Below are 20,271 nucleotides of genomic sequence, written 5' to 3'. Positions count from 1 at the left end.
AATATTATACTTTTGAAGAATTTTTTTTCCCGAAAGATAAAAGTAAAACATTTTTTCAGAAATTAAAAAAAAATATTAAAAAAAAAAACAATTATTCCGAAAAATAAAGCATTTTTTTCAAAAATGAATTTTTTTCTTATTTAAAAAAAACTTTTATTCCTAAAATAATATTTTTAGAATATAATATTTTTTTCTGAAAATAAAAATATTTTTACTCCGAAAATATTTTTTTATGAAAAAAATATATATACCGACAAATAAAAACTATAATTATTTTAAAATTTTTTTTTACGAAATATTATTTATTCTAAAATAATTTATTTTATATTCTAAATATAAAAAATAAGAAAATTGGTTCTGAAAATAAAACTAAAATTGATTCTAAAAATAAAATTTATTTTTGATTTTTGTTTTTTTAATTAAAAAAATTGATTCTTAAAAAATTCAAAATATAAAATTGATTTATGATTGCAAATTAGTTTATAAATACAAACATGTTTTGAATTGAACTGAAATAATTTTAACAATTATCTAAAATTTCATTGAAATAGTTATTGCAAATTGAATAGTTTATCCTACCTTTGATGCTCTCGCATTCAACAAACTCACATGTATTAAATATAAAATTTGATGCTCTCGCCACATTCAAACAATTCAAAACAAAAAACAATGGTTGAACTGAACTCCCCAACAAACTAAAGGTTATTCAAACTATTCTAGTAATGGAAATTCCATGCCATTTAATCAATTCATAAATTAACATGGTATTATGTATTACCTTATATGCCCATATACTCATCACTTCACTTAAATGGAGTAGTTGGAAGAAAGACATACAAATGGTAGAACTAGGTCTAGCATGACTTTCTAAAGAAGTCTTACCCCTATCATGTTAGAATTATGTCTTCCTCACTAGTCTGTACCTCATCAATAGACTCTTTATATTCCTTTATACTAAACTCTTTCAACAATCACCTCCTATTTAGTTCCTTAAAATCTTTGGTTGCTTATGTTTTATTTTACTTTATCTTTGGTCCTTAAATCGGGAGGTCAAACACGAGGAATTATTTTTTTTATTTTGAAGTTTTTTTTTAAATGTTACACTTTTATGGGAGACATATCATATACTCACCCAAAACCTTAAGATGATAGGTGTGTGAGTTCTCTCACTTATAAACACTCAAGTCTTCACATTTCTAACCAATGTGAGATTTCCCCACACTACTCACATTTGTTATTCTCAACATTTCACTTCATGTGTGAGTCTATCCAGAATACTCTCCATTGACTCTTGTGCCGCCATTGACATTTTTAAATAGGACACTCTATCCACGATCATGTGGGGATACTTTCAATACAAATGAATTGGTCCCTTCACTCGAATCAAATGCTCATGATAAATCGAGGGGTCAAATACGAGGGGGCATTTTTCACGTTGAAACTTTTCTTTAAGAGCAACATACATTTGTGAGAGACATACCACATACTGACCCAACACATTAAGATGATAGGTGTGTGAATTCTCCCACTTATAAATATTCAAGTTTCAACATTTTTAACCAATGTAGGATTTCCTCACACTACTCACACTTACTATTCTCAACGGACCTCATCCATAGGTCAATAACATATCACCTCTATATTAACCTAAATTAGACATTTGATATCTCTATAAATTCACATTTATGAACACAAAATTCACCAGTTAAACCTTTTCACAACTCTCTCTCTCTCTCACATGTAAACATACCTAAGCTTATCTCTTTCAAACTAGATAAAAAACAATTATCACTCACCCAAAAATAAAACCCCTAAATAAAACCTTTATCACCTTACTTGGATAACTTCTATGTAATTTGAGTATGATGTTCTCTTAAAGAATTATACAACTACACTTGTCCCTTGTATCCCCTTCATCTATCAGGATTTCCATCGGTTGCAAATGGGTTTTTAAGGTCAAGGAAAACCTTCACGGCCCAAAACACAAGTACAAGACTAAATTAGTGACTAAATATAAATATATTGTAGTTGATTACATTGAAATATTTAGTCAAGTTATCAAATTTGTCATAGTCAGAACCATTGTGACCTTGAATTTTTGTAAACATTGGCCATTCCAATAACTTGATATCAATAATATATTCCTAAATGGAACCTTGATGAAACTTTTAACACGACTCAACCATTTGACATTGAAAATTCAAATGAATCTATGGTTCACAAGCTTCACAATGCTCTATATGTTCTCAAACAGGCCTTAGGGCTTAGTTTGAAAACTCTAAAGCCAACTCCTCAAATTTGGGTTTCAATCCAACAAGTATGACTTTTTTCTTTTCATATATTCCAAGGAAAACACTATCATAGAGTAAAGTCATAACTGGTGATAGGTTGGAAATATTACATTTGGCATCATTGTAATGGCTCATACTAAGTGTTGGAATGTTGTTACAGACCCACAGTTTACAATGATACAAAATATCATATCATGTTGTATATGTAGCAATTTTAAAACAAGGCATATTCAGAAGGAACCTTAACAGTGGCTTAGTGAGTGCATTCACCTCAAGTAAGTATCAAATTAACATATGCACATCAAACAAATCATGAAGCATTTCAAAACAATTTTAAACAACATAACATAAACATAACAAAGAAAGCATCGGCTAACAACCAAGCTGCACTATTCTCAATATAAACAAACTGTATTAATAAGTAATCTCAGTTGCAATACAACTTTACTGAACCAAATCATCCAAATAAATTATCTTACATGATAATTATTAAAGTATCTTCAGAAAATATAGAAAACAAAATAAACTTTCTAGCTAACATAACAAATAAACAAAAGACTATTTCATCCATCAGAAATCTCTATTGAATGTTGATCACTATCCCTGATTGCGCCGGGGATTAGTGCTAGAAGAAGAATAGTTGTGTCGGGGATTAGTATGAGAAACTTGTTGACCAGGAATTCTTCTAGAAGAAGAATAGTTGTGCCGGGGATTAGTATGAGAAACTTGTGAAACTTGAGGCCTCCTTCTAGGGCTCAACTCTCTATAATAATTTTCAACAATTTCACTGTGAGCCTGAGCCATTCTTGAGGATGGAATATTTTCTCTCCATCTAGCAGTCCGATTTGCCTCCAGATCACGGGATGATGACGAAACGGATCTCCATCCACCTCTATCAATTCTCTCCCGTTGATGTGTTGAAGGTAAAGTGGATCTCAATTCACCTCTTCCAATTCTCTCCCCTTGATGTGTCAAAGGTAAAGTGGATCTTTGTCTAGCTGATTGATTTGTCCGTGTATTATTTGATACCCCGTGCATCCTTTGCATCCTTTCAGATCTTCTGTCGTGTGATGGCATTGTAGGTGATGGATAAGACAAAAAACTAGTCACAAATCTATCAACTTCAGAATGTATTGAAGGAAAAATGGATCTCGTTCTAGCTGATAGATTTGTCTGTATATCATTTGATACCCAGCGCATTGTTTCAGATCTTATGTCGTGCGATGGCATACTAGGCATTGGATAAGACAAAACACGAAACATAAATCTATCAGAATCAGAGTATGACATATCAGGCAACGTAGATGAAATGGATCTCGGTGTAGCAGATTGATTTGTCTGTGTATCATTTGGTACCACGTGAATTGTTTCAGATCTTCTGTCATGTGATGGGACTCTAGGTGTTGGATCAGAAAAAAAACTAGTCACAAAACCATCTGTATCAGGGGAATACATTTCAGACACTAACATGTACATCATGTCAGCTAAACCCCCAGCCCAATGCATGGCGTCTTCTTCTCCACTGTACTCAGCACCAGAACTTGCATTGATTGAGCTAAAAAGATCTTCAAAGTCTCTTTGCTGTTCCATCCTTGACCAGTCACACCTTCGTGAGAAATCCACCTCTGATGGCCGAACAGAAGGATGCTCCAGCCTAGCATGCTTCCTGAGTTCTGGATATGTTCCCTGGAATTCACACGTCTCAGACGAACAAGTCCTTTGTTTACAATTCATATACCTTCGAGCAGGCTCCGATACCATATATCCATATACACCTCCCCGGCAAAGAGGGCAGATAAGCTTTGGTTGCAACTGGTTCTCATATTGAGAGGGGTTCACAACCTCTGACCGAACTTTCTTATCATGGGGCACTGTTCTTATGAGCGGAATTTCTTCTAGTTTTGCCGACGTTAGATGAGAATCAAATGACTTGCAGAATTGGTCGAGACAGTTGGAGTGTCTGTAACTGGTATTGCACATGTAAGGACGACAACCATTCTCATAAGAAGAACACTTCAAAATAACAGTGTTATGAGGAGTTTCCATGCAAATAGAACATCTAGTATCATCCCATTCTTTCCAATCCTCAGCCGATCCAAACCCAGGTTTAGGCAGCTCAAGATTTTCGGAAGGATAGGGATATGATCCACTGCAATTCATAGCCGGAGACTTCTCTCTTCTAACTTTTGGCATTTTTTGACTTGATGTTCCTGCCTAAAAAAAATCTATACCCAAAAAATTAGATGATGAAACAACAACATAACATTCTTAAAAATACAGTCTTTAACTATACAGTGCACACATCAAGAACCAAACAGAAAAAAAAAACATACATGCACAACAACAACAACAACAAATAAAGTTTTCAATGTTTTAAAATTACAAACCTAGTTTTGAAGAAAAATTTACAAAAAAAAAAAAAACGACAAACTTGTGAGCAATTGTTCGGAGGAATTGCGGAAAGCATCTAACGACAACGTAAATGTAAAGCAGTATCGTCCATAATTAACTAAAGTACGAGGTTGATCGTGAACAGAAAAATAAATTGAGAGAGGGAATAGGAATTAGGGTTAACCTGATTGAAATTGAAGCTTGAAGATTGCAGTGATTCGAAATCAACGAGTTTGATTCGATTCAGTAAATATTAAGGGCTTGAGTTTTTAATGTGAAATATTAAGAAAAACCCATTATTTATATAGTCCAGAAGTTTGTTACTGGATCAATAAAAAGATACGATTAGTTAAATAAATCTTTTTGTTTTCTTTACTTAAGTGAATGTTTTAAAAAAAAAACAAAAAATATTTGAACTTTTTAAAACATTGAAGTAAATCTTTGTATTTTTGAATAAAGTAATAAATCTTTACGGTATTTGATGACATGTGTAAAAATTAACCTTTATAGTCGCTTGTTAATTTTTATAAAGATTAGTGCACATAGTAAAGATATGCATAAATTTTTTTTATATTATCATCCAAATAAATGTATATTTTACTATGTCATATAAATATTTTAAAATTTTTAGTCTGACTTTATATGATGCATGGTCGTCATTGATTGACAGTGTAAAATAAAATTATACGGTCAGTGTATCACCCTTTTTCTCAAAATATTAACGGTATTTTATTTTTTAGTTTTAATGATAATTGTTTATATGAAAAAACATTTAATATGTATTTAAAAATTTAAAATATATAATGATTATAGTATAAATTAATATAATTAAAATAAATATTTACAATAATAATTAAAATTTAAGTTTTTACGTACCTAATTTTTCGAGTGTTTGTCTCCCTTTTTGTATATATAAAAGAGGGTTAAAAAAATTACACAACCACCCACTCAAATAAGATAAACGGAATGAGTCATCGACTAACGAGGATCTAATATGATTAGGTACAACATCAGCGTATTTGTTTATTTCTCTATAAGAATGGATTACTTGCACCTCCTCGTGTAGCGCGATCAACCTATGAATTTGTCTTAGTAAAACATGAGTATCAATACTATTTTGGAAGTTCATTTTCTTAGAGCTTTCAGAACCGCCACATATTTGAGTATCAATATTCTTTTTAACCCTAATATTTGAGTGCACTTAAGCCCTTCAAAAACTTCCTAAAGTTCAGCAATAAACCCATTACATCTCCCAAGTTTTTTGGTAAAACCACCAATCCAGTCTCCTATAGAATCTCGTATAACACCACCACAACCCCACACTATTTATATCTTTGCAACCTTCATCAGTGTTTAGCTTAACCCAGTTGTTTTGAGGAGGTTTTTAGCTAATCAACTCCACCGCTTTATTCACCTTAGAAACAACACCATTTTGAAACTTAGCACTCTCATAGTTCTTCACTAAGTTCAACACATGTTGATCCGTGTTGAAAGGACGACTAAAATCTTCGTCATGTTCTTCTTTATTCGTCCATGTACATAAACTATGACACACCACAACCCAATATTCCCTCAAATCCCTAGCCTCATCACCTTTGAATCCAAGATTCAAGTTTACCCAATCTGTTAACTTTACCTGTAGGAAATTATTCAAAAGTTATTTGGAACCTTATTTGCCTAAACTTGCATGACATTTGGGAAATCTCGAAAAGCATGCATAGTAGTTTCCACACACCTCCCACATAACTTGGACATGGTTTGACTTATTCCCATTCTACTTTTGTTAAAATTTGTAGAAGTCTATCTTGTATAAACATCTAAACAAAGTAACGAATTAGTTCCGTTCTTTCATGCAATCTCACCTCTTCCATTTTCCATGTTGCAAAGAATGTTAAATATATCCTTGATAGAGAACTCACATGTACATGTATCGTAGGTGATAAACTTGTCGTTTTCGTACTCTGAATCCGAGAGATTACAAGCAGTAATTCTATGTTGAGTCTCATGAGGCACCCAACCTTGAAAAACTTGCCACTTCCAGTCACCATTTCCATCTACCAAATCACATAATTTGACCTCAACTACTTGAGCAAGAATTTGAATAACTAGATCCACAATACGGAATCCCGATTCCAGCCAACTATCTTTCCACTAATCAATACTTCTTCCATCCACAATACTACGACTACCTCATACAAATAAGGTTCCATCTTCTTTATTCCTTTCCATAAGCTAGAATCAATTCCTTTATAGTTTGTATGATCTAGAGGATTTGTGTAATTGTATTTTCCTTTCAACATTTTGTACCACAACTCATTAGGATTGTTGTGTAGTTTCCACCCCAACTTCATTATGCATGCTTTGTTCATGTTGTCGAGTCTTCGCAGACCCAGTCCATATTCCTTCTTAGATCTAGTTACCATATCCCAAATGACTGCATGATATTTCCTTTTGTTTTTTGTATCTCGCCATATGGAACTTCATTGGAGCTCATGGATCTATTTTATGCATGCTTTAGGAAGCATATTGGACATCATGGTAAAAATAAGGATGACTTCCATGATGCTTTTAGACAAAGTGACTCCGCTTGCAAAGGAAAGATGGTTGACTTTCCACATAGAAAGTTTTGAGGCAATATGATCCATGACATGCTGATAATCTCGTCTTTTGAGTGTTTTCCCACTGATAAAAACTCCTAAATACTTGCCAAGTTGCTTAGTTACTTTAAAATTTGATGTATGAGCAAGCTTGATTCTCATAACTCTGGGAACATTATTAGAGAATATAATACTTGTTTTCTCACTATTGACTTCCTGTCCCGACATGGTGCAAAAAGTTCAAAGAATGTTCATGACACTGTTTATCTGTTTTTCCGTGGCCTCCCCAAATAATAACATATCATCTGCAAACATCAAATAAGATATCGTGATTCCTTTTCTTCCCAGACAATTCTTTCTTCATTTTCCTTCCTTAACTACATGCATGATAAGGTGGGAATCTTTTCCATACATAACACGAAAAGATAAGAAGAGATGGGATCTCTCTGTCTTATACCATGCTCAGGTCGAAAGAACCTGCTCCTTACACCATGCCATTTAACATTCAATTCCACACTCGTGACATTGTGCATGTGTTTACCGTGAAATTTAGTAAACATAAACAAGTTTGATTTCACTTAAGAGATTAAACTCAAAAAGACCCTAGGACATATTGTGTGAAAACCATAAGTTTGAAATGAATTTAACATAAAAGTCAAAATTGAGAGGAAATGTAAAAACAACTTTGGAAAGTAATAAATGACTTGAAAAGAAAGACTTTAATTCATAAAATGGAACACATATACATACATTCTCACAATTCTTTTCTCACCAAACACAAATACTTTGAGTTTTCAAAACTTGTGTACAATTGCGGACCCTTAAAACTGTAAGTGATCGCTACTTATATACTAGTCCTAACTTAACCGTTTGTAAAGGTCGACTAAGCAAATTATGCCACGTCTTCATTTGCATGCAACCTTCATCTTCGACAGGCTTCCACGTGTTCTTAAATAATCGTCTGATCTTATCCACCTACACCTCATTCGACCACATGGAGTAAACATTTTGGGTACTCTAAATTTCACCAAATCCCCAAACTAAAAAAATCCTTGATCTTTAACTAGCTGTCTGAAATTTCGACCAAAGTCATAAATATCATTTAATGCAGATGCCTCGTCGAAAAATGCTTGTTCTAACGTGATGATAGAATGAACATTTCGACCCAATCTTAAAGATAAGTCATTAAACCATCTTCAAAACTATTAAATCTTGAAAAAGGCTTGTGTCAAAAATTCGAGGAAACAAATTGCCCCCAAAGATGTCATTTTTCGACTTTCCTTTTAAAAAAGAGGAGAAAAGTGGAATTTTTGAAATGATTTTTCGAAATTGTTCAAACCTTTCCACTGATATCAGCGTCATCATTACAAATTAAATGCAAATTGTCTTTTTCGAAAAGATCTTCTCAGAATTCCATCATTACTCCTATTTCCGAAAAGATCATGGGCTTTCACGTTTTCACCAACTTTTCAACCACTCTCAAGTCTCCCACTTCCTAAGAAATAAAATGTTTACCCCAAACACGCATATGCCATGTGTCACATATTTGGAGGGTAAACGCTTCTATAAATACCCATTTCACACTTCCTTTCAATCTTCTTCACTTTTGGTTCACTATTTCGTACAGAAAGAAAATCCTCTCCTACATCAAACTTCTAAAAAAACTCAGAACATTTTCCAAACCAAACACCGACAAAAATCCATTTGCATTCATGATTCCGACATCAGAAGGTAACGATGGAAGAAATTTTGTACCTGAACCACCAATGGCCAAAGAAAAATTGACATATGGGCTAAATAGGTACTTATCTCTTTCTCCCTTTCTGATAAAATTTTGGCGTTCTTATGATCATTTATGACGGCTAAGTCATAACCTGGAGAGGTAAAAGACTTCTTCCCGTGTTACCCTATTGCGATGCCTTATGCGTTCGAAGAACGCTCCCTCGACTTATCCTTCATGGAAACAAGGGAGAGCCATAACTTGAAGAATCGAAGGTGGATACGCAACAATTGTCAAGAAATCAACATTGATGCTCATTCATCTTTATTCTTCTCATTTATACAAGGATACCATTGTTGGTATAAGCCCTAGAGGCCAATACTTTTGGTACTTGTATCGAATTATTTATTAATTAATAAAAGGCTTTTTCTTTATTATGTTTGATTAATAAAGTCCCTAAAATAGTTAGTCTGTTTAATGTATCAAGTATGACTTAATCATGAGATCACATTAAACATAATGACACTATTCTTAAAGTATCTGTAGTCGAGCTTTATTGTGAAGTGGGATAACATTAAAGCATTAAGACTATTATGTTTGTAGACTGATGATCACATCTCATGGATCATGGATAAAGAGTTATCAAGTCTTAAACATATGTATGAATATTAAGAGTAATATTTATACCGGATTGACCCGCTATGAGAATACTATATAGAAAGTTATGCAAAGTGTCATAAGTTATTCTCATGGTGATAATGGTGTATACCACTCTTCGACCTGAAACCACTATGGATCCTAGATGTAGAATCGAGTGCTTTATTGCTGATCCAACATTGTCCGTAACTGGATAACCATAAAGACAGTTGATGGGTACTCCACGAAGCATGCTGAGGGACATGAGTGAGCTAGATGGAGTTTGCCCATCCTGCGTAACAGGATAAATGTCTATGGGCCCAATATTGAATTGGACAAGGATGACACGGTCTATACCTTGTGTTCAATATAGACATAAGGGCAAAGGGGTAATTATACACATAATTATTATCACAGGAGGTTTTGTCAGATCACATGACATTTTCGTGTCTTGCGTAGCAGTGATGTGTTGCTAGATACCGCTCACTGTTTATTATGTTAAATGCATGATTTAATATAATTGCCAACATCGTGAAAACCTACAGGGTCACACACAAGGACTGATTGATGAGAGATAGAGCAACTAAGGAACATCGTAAGGTACAGTGTACTTAAGTGGAATACGAAATATGGTAAGGTATCAAATACTTAAGTGATTTTGGGCATATTATAAGATATGTGCCAAAATACACTTAAGTGGGCTTTTTAGCTTGAAGCCCACACATGTGGTTCTATAAATAGAACCCTTGGGTAGAAGCATTGTCACTCAGACTAAAACTCAAGTGAAGACTTGGAATTTCGTTTCCCTCTCTCTCTCACTCAAAGCCTTCATTCGTACCAGCTAGCATTGAGATTGAAGGAACCTGTTCGTGTGGACTGAGTAGAGACATTATCATCGTTCAACGTTCGTGATCGCTCCGTGGATTTGTATCCAAGGTTTTGATCATTACGAGAGATCTGCACCAAAGGTTTGAATCGCCACAAGAGGTAACGATTCTATCACTGATCATGCCCATTCGTAAGGATCACTAAATGGAGAAACTTTTAAATTCCGTTGCGCCTTGGATGGCAATTCTCCTTCAACCATGACAATGAGTAGATAAACCTCTATTTTGTTGGGATTAGATGTAATTAACCATAACTATATGTATCTATTTTGATCATTGTTATATATGAATCAGCTATTCATCAATATTGATATTATCTTTGTTTCAATTGTTTAACCTTAAGGATTTCAACTGTTATTAAGAAATACCGTTTGAATCTCGACTTAGGATAATCATCTGTTAGAAGCAAACTCTAGAGATAGATTTAGATCTGACAATCATTACAATATTGATCCTTAATGCTAGCATGTTGATTAATAGACTGAGAGAGCGTCAATTAAACAATATGGTTGAATTCCTAACACGGTTTAAACATAAACAATGTTGGTGAGAGATGCGTGATAATATTGTTTAATAGCCAGGCTCTATATAACTGATCAGAAAGATACATACGCATTAGGTTAACTAAATTTAATCACAACAAGCTTATATCTCTGATACTTTGATTATCATTAATCGCTTTTGTATTTATTTAAATTCCTCAAACAAATCTTTACAATCATTTCACTTTGAATTATACTAACTGTTGAACGATAGTGATATCACACTAGTCCCTATAGATATGATAAGAAAATACTTAACTTTGATTCTATGCATCACCCAACACGTGTATGTTCGTAGGGATATGGAAGTGTACTCAAAGCCACGAGTTAGTGATGTTTCGTTTGAGGCGGAGGCGTCGACTTCACATGGTCACATGTCCTAGACTTTGACTTCCCGAGGGCACGCGTCTCCTACTGTCCCTCCAGCTTATAAAGCCCCCGAAGCCTAACAAGAGGAATCTATTACTGCTGATAGTTTTCCAGGAGGCCTCTATGACACCTTCTTACTTTCTCTCTATGAAGAACATGCTGCTAGGCATGTGTAGAGTGGAGATATATATTTATTTACTTTTACGTCACATTTGTTTCATACTAATTGAGTTGCGACTGATGTTGATATATTTATTTTTACTTGAGCGTGAAACGATAAAATCTATAAACCATGCAAGGAAGATTTTGAACATGAAGCATAATGCAAACACATGGTTTCAAGATGTAGTTTGTTACTCTGAGCTAAAAAATTTATGCGCCATTGGATACATGATTATTGACCATGGCATGTTAGGCGACTTTTGTGGAGAGATGACACAAGTAGACGTCATCTTTCCAAATCCCTCTTGGTGATATGTCCATCACCCTTGATGATGTCTCATGCCTTCTATGTCTTATGTTTATGGGAAGATTACTAAAACATTCTCGAATCAATAAATTTGAGGCACTTGGATTCATGGTAAACTATTTGGGAGCTGACCCAAGTGAGGCCAGATAGGAGCGTGATGCCACGAGAGACGCTCATGCTAAATTTTCATACCAGGCAAACATGTACAAATACCACCTGGTTGTGATAGTGGAGGCCGAAAGTGATGACGAGTAGGTTTTATTCAACATACAATATGCATTTATGTCATACTTCTTGTACGTGGTTGACACAACAATATTTGTGGATAAAAGTGCAACCTACGCCGATGTAGTCCACTTAACATACTTTATCGATTTAGAGTGTATCCACGAGTATAATTGGAGGGACACTTGTTTGATTTATTTGTACTCTAAACTAGGTGAAACTTGTCTTTGGAAGATAAGATAGATGACTGGAAGTTGCACTCCGTTTACAGTAATTTATTTGCAACCTTTAATGTTACTAATATTTTCACAACGCTTGTTTTATCTTTGTTATTAATATTTTATCGGAACCATTTTTAGACGTGTATCATCTCTCACTTTCCTTGCATGTCTAGATGGGAATATGAGATGGACTACACTGAGAATCGGCCACATGCTTGTGCCTTTGCCCATACAAAGGGAATCAGGCCATAAAGTCATTTAAGGTGTTTATTGACCATATTTTAGCATATGACATATGCTTCTGCCCGTACGATGATCACCGCCAGACATGTCCCTTGGATGACATAGCCTTCTACCCTGGATGGTTGGCATGTCGGTCGTGCCTGATGTATCCACATATGCCTGAGCAGGTCATGTGGCAATTCGGGTTTCTTCAAATTATTCCAAGACCTCCCTCTATATCTGCTCCTCCGACAGTCCGTGGCAGAGATCTTGATGCCATACTCGATGATTTCTATAGTCATATGGTGCTAGATGAGACACATAGTGTGTCAATTGGTGAATAATGCGCTTATGCACATTGTTACATCTAATGGTTCTATCGAGTGTCACATCCTTATATGACACCAGATTCAGCGGGAACATCACCTAGACCTGCTCATCATGAGATATTGGAAGATGAACGGGCTAGGGATGACAACATAGAGGACCTGTGGTCAGTCTGTCAGCGTATTGCGATGACTGCGAGAGATGAGACAGTGTGTTGGCAGTCTTGGTATGACCGCCTTATAAACCATCTTACTCGAGGCACAAATGCCTTCTGGTACAGGAGGCGGCAGAGGAGAAACAAAGGGATTTAGAAATACACAGTACTTTATTTTTATTTTTATTTTGGTAACAGTTGTATTTTTTGAACAAATTATGTATCATGGTAACATTTTCGACTACTTGATTAATGTTTGTATTTGAATTTATATATGACATGTTTGAATTATATTAGTATACTTAGCATGATGTTAATATATCCTTATTGTAGATGGCATAAAAAATATTAATTTGGGACACTTGTTATCTAGGAAAAAACTCTCAGATGCTTTCAGGGGTTATTCCGGAGATGCATATACGTAATCACCCCTAAACAATTACGAAGATGCATCTCCGGTCCATTTTTTGATATATTTGAGGTGAATTTCGGTCCATTTTTTGACATATTTGAGGTGGATGATTCACTTGTGAAGTATAAAGTACTTTCAGGGATTAATCCAGAGATGCATCTTCGTAAATTTTTATGGGTGATTCCGTAGATTTATCTCTGTACCATGTTTTTGACAAATATGAGGTGAATGACTAACTTATGAAGCGTTGTGTGTATTTAAAGTGTGTTCAGAGATGCATCTCCAGACTATTGAAGGGTAAATTTGAGTTTCCATTTTGTTCACCCTCACCCCAGATGGTGGATAAAGTAATGCCCATAAATGTTTAACGTTTTTTATTTAGTTCCGACTCTCGCTAATCCATGTTTGTTTTCTCATCTAGTGGGCTTTTTGGCCCGAATACTGCTTCTGGGTTTTAAGTCCACTGCTCTAGACAATCTCTGTTTTATGTTAAATGCTATTTGCAACCCCAAATTTACTAATCCAAAAGACCTTAACTTTTTAACCGTGAGAGTTATTACAATTTTGTCCTTGGCAAAATGCTTCTTGTTGGGTGTATCTAAACATAAATCTGTTTGTTTCTATCAAAGGCAAAAACAAATACATTTCAAGAAATGTAGATTAGACTTAAATTTCAGTTGAAGCATGAAAAAAATAACTTGCATTAGGATAGCTTTGAAGTATAAATAAACCTTCAATATATAAAAGTTATGTATAATTGAATCAATGAATCTGCGGTATCTTTTGAGTTCAGTAAACTTGTTCAAAATAATTTTACAATATTCATCCTAGATTTTACATGAGTCAAACAAAAAGAATGCCTATGAAACAATAATGAAAAGAATAACAACAAAAAATTAATAGTTGTTACCTATTCACACAGAAAGAATAAATTAATGGAGGTAATGAATCATATTCACTCATAAGTCATATGAAAGCACTGGTATCACTGATGTTCCTCTTGTCAATGGTGAGAATTCCGATTTCGAAACACTTCGATTTTCATCAAGTAGTGGCTCAGTTGTTGTGTCCCCAAGACATGAAATATTTGAGTTCAAACTAGTGGCGCTCCTAAGCGCGAACGACGATTTAGTGCGTGTTCCGCTTCTTGGAGACAGATTAACTTGTTCCAATGCTCGAAACTGGAGCTCGGAAGGGTAGTCCCGTACGCAGCCGATCCGCGGTCCAGCTCCGGTTGTCCATTTGCAAGATAACTGCCTGCCTAGCTGATATGATTTTGTTTCTTTATGGGAGTTGATTCTCTTAAGTATGGACTCTTCTGGAATTATTTCTATGTCATTCTCGTCGTCGAAGTTTTTCGTTGAATCCGAATGGTCTGATAGAAGCGATTCTTCGGTTTCTTGACCACTTGTAAGAGATTCTTCCATTTCGAAGCTCGAATAAGTTTGAACCAAGGTTTCTTTCTCGTTTTCTTGTCCTTCAAACACTCCACTCCTTTTCGGTATTTCAAGACTGGTCAGTTTACTTCCTAGTATTTGGAAATGCCTTGCGCTCGAAGAAATCACCGCAGGCTCGCTCCCGGTTTCTATCAAATCATCCTTCTTCAAAACCAAGTCTCGGACAACGGTTCCTTCGATCTCCACGCTGTTTATCTTCTCAGTGTAGTCCTCTTCAGATGAGTGGTTTCTAAGATGACAGCTGCTTCTAGAAGAAGCGAATTCGTCAGCCTCGTCAACCGGAGCCATCTGCATATAAAGCAAAAACAAATTTCCTCAAAAATGAAATCTTTCGCATCTCGTAATAACAGATCTAAACTTTCAAAAAAATTTCATACCTTGACATCGGAAAGATTCACATTGTTCTCTTGAAGGAACGAAATAAACTCCTTAAAATTTTCTTCTGTTGGTCGGTAATGACCGCTATGAGGCCAAACAGCCTGTCGAAAACAAACAATAGGTTCATTCATAAATAAGCACACATGAAATGGATCCATCAAAATAAGTGCTTTTTTGTCAGATTTATACCTTCAATACACCATTTTCAATCACCAATCTTCCAGCAGAAGATGTAGCCCCTCCAGCCAAGAAACTAGAATGCTGAAATGAACCTTTATTCTTTTTGCCAACATAAAGTGACTTAGAAGTGCTTAACACAAAAATCCATTTTGCATGTGAATCTTCTGCAGCAGTGTGAAGAAGCTCTCCTGATTGCTTGTAGTAGAACTTTCCGTCCTTGACGACAACTTCATAAGCAAACCTTTCCATCTGGAAGAAGGAAAAATTCAAAAAATCATTCGAAGTTCATATCAAAAACTAATTAGAACTTTCCATGTTCATATCAAAGTGAGAAATCTTACCGGACCGAGATACTTAATGCACTGCAGTTGAAGTTTAAATCGAGGACACTTCTCGAGATTTACTTCCCTTCCTTCTCCTATATCTAGCCTGCAATTTCAAAGAAGAATCTTAGTTAATCTCAAACTTTGGTGATTTAACATCTATATAATTTATTTTACAAAGAACATTAATTACCAGTAGAAGAAGGGTTCTCTGCTTTGACATTGAAGCCATTTATCATAATAAAAGTGTAGATTATGTCCATAGCGATGTCGCGGGTCGATCTATTACACGGAAAAAAGTAAAAACATATCAGTCAGTAATAGTATAATAAACAGACGAATGAACAACATATCAATGAGTGAAATCGTGTTGGACTAACCGCTTCGAGCCAATGCTGCAGAGCAAGTTTTTGTGCTTTCTCATCTTTGGACAAACCTTTTCCAACCTTGGCAGCTCTAGTTCTAGCTCTAGACCAACGCGAAATCGCGGTTTCATGTTTCTCAATGTCGAAGAACGATATCGAGCTCCGTTTGAGTTCAGCGAAATCTAAAAGCTTCCACCTATTAACAAAATCAAAACATCAAGTCAGAAAAATGGACAAAGTTTTTGTAAAGGAAAAAGACCACTAACAAAGTTTTCGATAATATAAATATTAAATACCAGCTTTGTTCAACAAGAATCGCACAATCTGCAAGCTTTCGTCTGGTGCGAAAGCTCTTGTAAACTTTCTGCAGTTTAAGTGCAGCAATATGTTTAGGACTGCTCGGATTCAAAAGTGCAGACTGAATTGTTTCCACTTCTTGACGTTCTAACTTAATCGACAAATCATCGATTTCGCTACTCTTTTTAGCATTCAACATGTTGCTGTTACTCTCAGTATCAAACGAAAGAGTGTTGGTCGACAAAATGCTATCAAAATCATTTCTCTTGAAGCTTACAGATGTTTCAATTGTCATCTTTCCAGAACCTAGAGACTTAAGAATGGTAGGTTCCAAATCTTCAGTTTTGAAACTTATCGATCTTAGTGGAGTCTTGATTTCATCATTGCCGAAGTGAATGGATTTTACAAGCATGGAATCAATGTCATCTTCCACATCATTGTACTTAAATGGACATGAAAAGGATATTCCCATATCACAACAAAACGAATCCTGAAAATTGCAAATGCATTTTACATAATACATCAGCAATAATAAAGGTCTAAAACAACATAATCTTCGAACTACGTGTCAAACAACGAACAGCATACAAGTGTTTGATTTTTGAATATGAGTTATTTGTGGGACATTATTGAGAATGAGACAAATCCAGGAAAAATAAGTTGGCTAAAATAAAATATTTTGGAAATTAGAAAACAATATTGTGTCGGTGAGAGTTGAGAAGAGAAGGCATTGTGCTGAAAGTGATGAAGAAGTTAAAAACAGTAAGGATCCAGAAAAGATTCCATTGATAGGTTTATAGAAAGAAAAAACCATGAAACAGATTCATATATATATAGATATGAGAGAGTAAGATAGTGAAAGAAAATAAGAAAAGATGAATACCTTTAGAATGAAGAAGTATTGATGTGGTGAAGGAGATGATAATGGTGATGATGATGATGGAAAATGGAAGTAAGTAGCAAAGTTTTGTATGTGTAAAGAATGGTAATGAGATTGTTTAGTTGGGAATAATGGAGTTAATATATATATAGAGATGGTGATATGGGAAAATACAAAAACAGGATGAAGAGAGAGAAAGTGAAAAGGACAGTGTGTGTGTGATGAAGAGAGAGAAAGAGAGTTTTTTTTCCGACCACGTGGAGTCGACAATTAAACGCTTTTTTAATAATTTGTTTTAAAACTTTTACTTCGTGAATTTATTTTCTTTTTTGTAAAATAATTTTGATTCAAGAATTTTAACTCTAAGGTGAGGTACGATTTCAGTGTTGTACAAAGTCAACATCGTACTGTACATTTCCAAAAGTGAAATTTGATTCATAATTTTTTTTGTCACATAACTTTTTATCTATATTTGTAGTAGCAAACCGGCCAAATTAAATAATGGTTCACCAAAACTTGTTTGTTGCTTGAATGGTTGGTTAGTACATATTGATTCGTTAGTTAGTATATATACATTACTCTAATTATACTACTTTTATTTTACCCATTTATGAGTATATATTAAATAAGAAAACATTTCATATGATGATTTTGACTGTCTATTTAATTTTCTTTTCACACACGTATATAGTAATTGTTAGGGTCATTTTCATTACAAAGTCTTGAAGTAAACTTCAATCCATTCAAAGTGAGAATGCTGTTGACTTTATCAAAATGAAGCATTTCACATTGCATAATAGGTCAGTTCTTTTAGCTACCTTAATCAAAGTGATCATAACGTAGCTTAACCAGCAAGCTTTTTAATTTCCCCCCAAGAAAATCAATAAACTAAATTACATTTGGTTGAATTTGTGACATCTGGTCCAAAATTCGTAACACCAGCCTTAACCTAGGTGATTTAGTTTGAGATAGTCTAATCACTTAATTTTTTTTAGGGTCCAATTTTAAAATTTTAAAAGTTAGAAAATCATATATAAAGAAACACTTAGATATGTGATATGTACTCTGGTTTTAACAAAGTTTTAAAAGATTTTAGTCATACGATTCTAATTTTTGATCTAAATATAATTTTACCAGTAGTGACACAATCTCTTTTAAAATTCAACATGTTTTGTCAGACTCCTTTTTTAAGTTAAATTGTTTAGGATATGAAAGTTAATTTGATATGATTACAAGATAAAAAATAGTTTTTGATTATTTACGAGTAACATATGTTTAATTTTTTTTTAGATATTCCCATTGATGGGTTAGGCCAACATATATGCCACAAGTAGAATATTGCACATTATTTTTGTGTTATGATCCCATTATTTTCTATTAACGAGGTTTGTCTTGTTTGTCTAAAGCGTGTTTAGGTACCTATAAGGAGCACCCAGTTCATTATAAGGAACTTTCAAGCTTACAATACCGACATGCATTTATTAGAAATAACTTTCTTTTTTATATTTAAGCGAATGAGAGTATATATGAAGAAAAAGACGCGTGTAAACTACTTGAATGACCCATAAGATGAAATATCGACACTAACGAATATTGTGTGCGAGTAGGTAGGAGGAAAACATTTATGTGTGAACTTGGTCGGTATTTCCTCGCTTGTGGGAATGAAGACAAAATATTTTACAGTAAAACAATCATCCTCAATCTCACAAGCGTAGAAACATTTGTCAAGTTCACACATACGTGTTTTTTCCCACCCACTTACACACTAGAATATTTGTTCACATCGAAGCCATAAAAGTATAATGGTAAATATGAGAAAGTATGTTTGAATAATCAACGTGTTTTTATATCATATTTGTTTGATATTTTTTACTTTATAACACCAGAGACAATAAGTCCTTTATAAAAAAAATTCAAAAGTTGCATAACAATGTTATATATGTTAGAATAAAACTCTCAAGCAAGAACACAACCACTCTTCACTTGAATGAAGCACACACTTGGATTGCTCAAACTTTTGTTCATCCACTCACAAACACTTTCCATATTAAGAATTGAAAGATGAAAATAGGAAGAAAGAGAAGAGATATATTGTACTATTCTAATTTTCTTACAATGCTAGGATATATAAGTAAGGTTGCTTTCACACTAATCGACTTAACAAACTCTAACTAACTTTCATACTCTAACTAACCAAACCAATTATGTTAAAATATAATTTTATCACTACCAAACTATTACTTGACTAACACCAACACAGTGAATTATATTTAACACACCATCTAATACATTATGCTTAAGCTTTATACATTCATCATGTTCTTAAGCTTCTTGAACAGTTCCACTTGCACTTCCTTAGTCATGATGTCTGCTACTTGGTCTCCAATTCTACAATGCTCCAAGCATATCCTTCAATTGTTTACTTTCTCCCTAGGGTAGTGGGGCATTATCTCTATGTGTTTACTCTGTCCATATGCAATAAGATTCTCATCCAAAATTATGGAAGATATGTTTTCAATCTTCATGGTCATGGCTTCATAAGATTTCCCTTCAATTTTATTAATCAAGTTCACCAACCATATGGCTCTACAAACAGATAATAAGGTTGCAATTTACTCTGCTTCACATGAATATAAAGCCACTACATGTTGCTTCCTTGAGCTCCAAGCTACTGGTCCATAACCTAACATATATACATAACTTGTTGTTGATTTTCTATCATCGACATCACCACACCAACTAGAATAAGTGTATTCAACAAGCTTGAACTCCATTCTTTCATCTGTTAATGGAAGAAAAATTCCATAATCTAATTTGCCTCTTAGATACTTTAGTATCCTCTTTATGGCTGCTAGGTGTGACAGTTTTGGATTTTGCACGAAACTACTCACCATACTTACATTATATGCAAGATAGGGCCTTGTGTGA

The 20,271-nt window shown here is 34.3% G+C and overlaps 2 protein-coding genes across 3 annotated transcripts; both read right to left on the bottom strand.

The window, feature by feature from the left end:
• Positions 1-2,683: 2,683 nt before the first annotated feature.
• LOC127105310 (uncharacterized) lies at positions 2,684-5,013 on the bottom strand. 2 transcript variants are annotated; one of them, XM_051042480.1, is made up of 2 exons: positions 4,867-5,013; positions 2,684-4,516 (listed from the first exon to the last, which is right to left on the bottom strand). In XM_051042480.1, the coding sequence occupies exon 2, from the start codon at positions 4,482-4,484 to the stop codon at positions 2,889-2,891; it is 1,596 nt and encodes a 531-aa protein (XP_050898437.1). In that variant the 5' UTR covers positions 4,485-4,516; positions 4,867-5,013; the 3' UTR covers positions 2,684-2,888. The 2 variants fall into 2 exon arrangements, with proteins under 2 accessions (XP_050898437.1, XP_050898438.1); XM_051042481.1 differs by having other exon boundaries at positions 2,684-4,505.
• A 9,177-nt stretch (positions 5,014-14,190) lies between these two features.
• On the bottom strand, positions 14,191-17,460 carry LOC127106914 (IQ domain-containing protein IQM2). The gene is made up of 8 exons (XM_051044203.1): positions 17,347-17,460; positions 16,463-16,953; positions 16,182-16,362; positions 15,995-16,083; positions 15,820-15,907; positions 15,488-15,727; positions 15,298-15,399; positions 14,191-15,208 (listed from the first exon to the last, which is right to left on the bottom strand). Exons 2-8 carry the CDS (start codon positions 16,933-16,935, stop codon positions 14,423-14,425), a joined length of 1,959 nt encoding a protein of 652 aa, XP_050900160.1. The 5' UTR covers positions 16,936-16,953; positions 17,347-17,460; the 3' UTR covers positions 14,191-14,422.
• Between the last annotated feature and the right edge of the window lie 2,811 nt (positions 17,461-20,271).

Source organism: Lathyrus oleraceus, chromosome 7, assembly GCF_024323335.1.
Source record: "Lathyrus oleraceus cultivar Zhongwan6 chromosome 7, CAAS_Psat_ZW6_1.0, whole genome shotgun sequence".
In the NCBI taxonomy this organism is placed as follows: Eukaryota; Viridiplantae; Streptophyta; class Magnoliopsida; order Fabales; family Fabaceae; genus Lathyrus; species Lathyrus oleraceus.
Note: the sequence above shows the minus strand (reverse complement) of the source record. Positions and strands in the feature narration are given on the sequence as shown.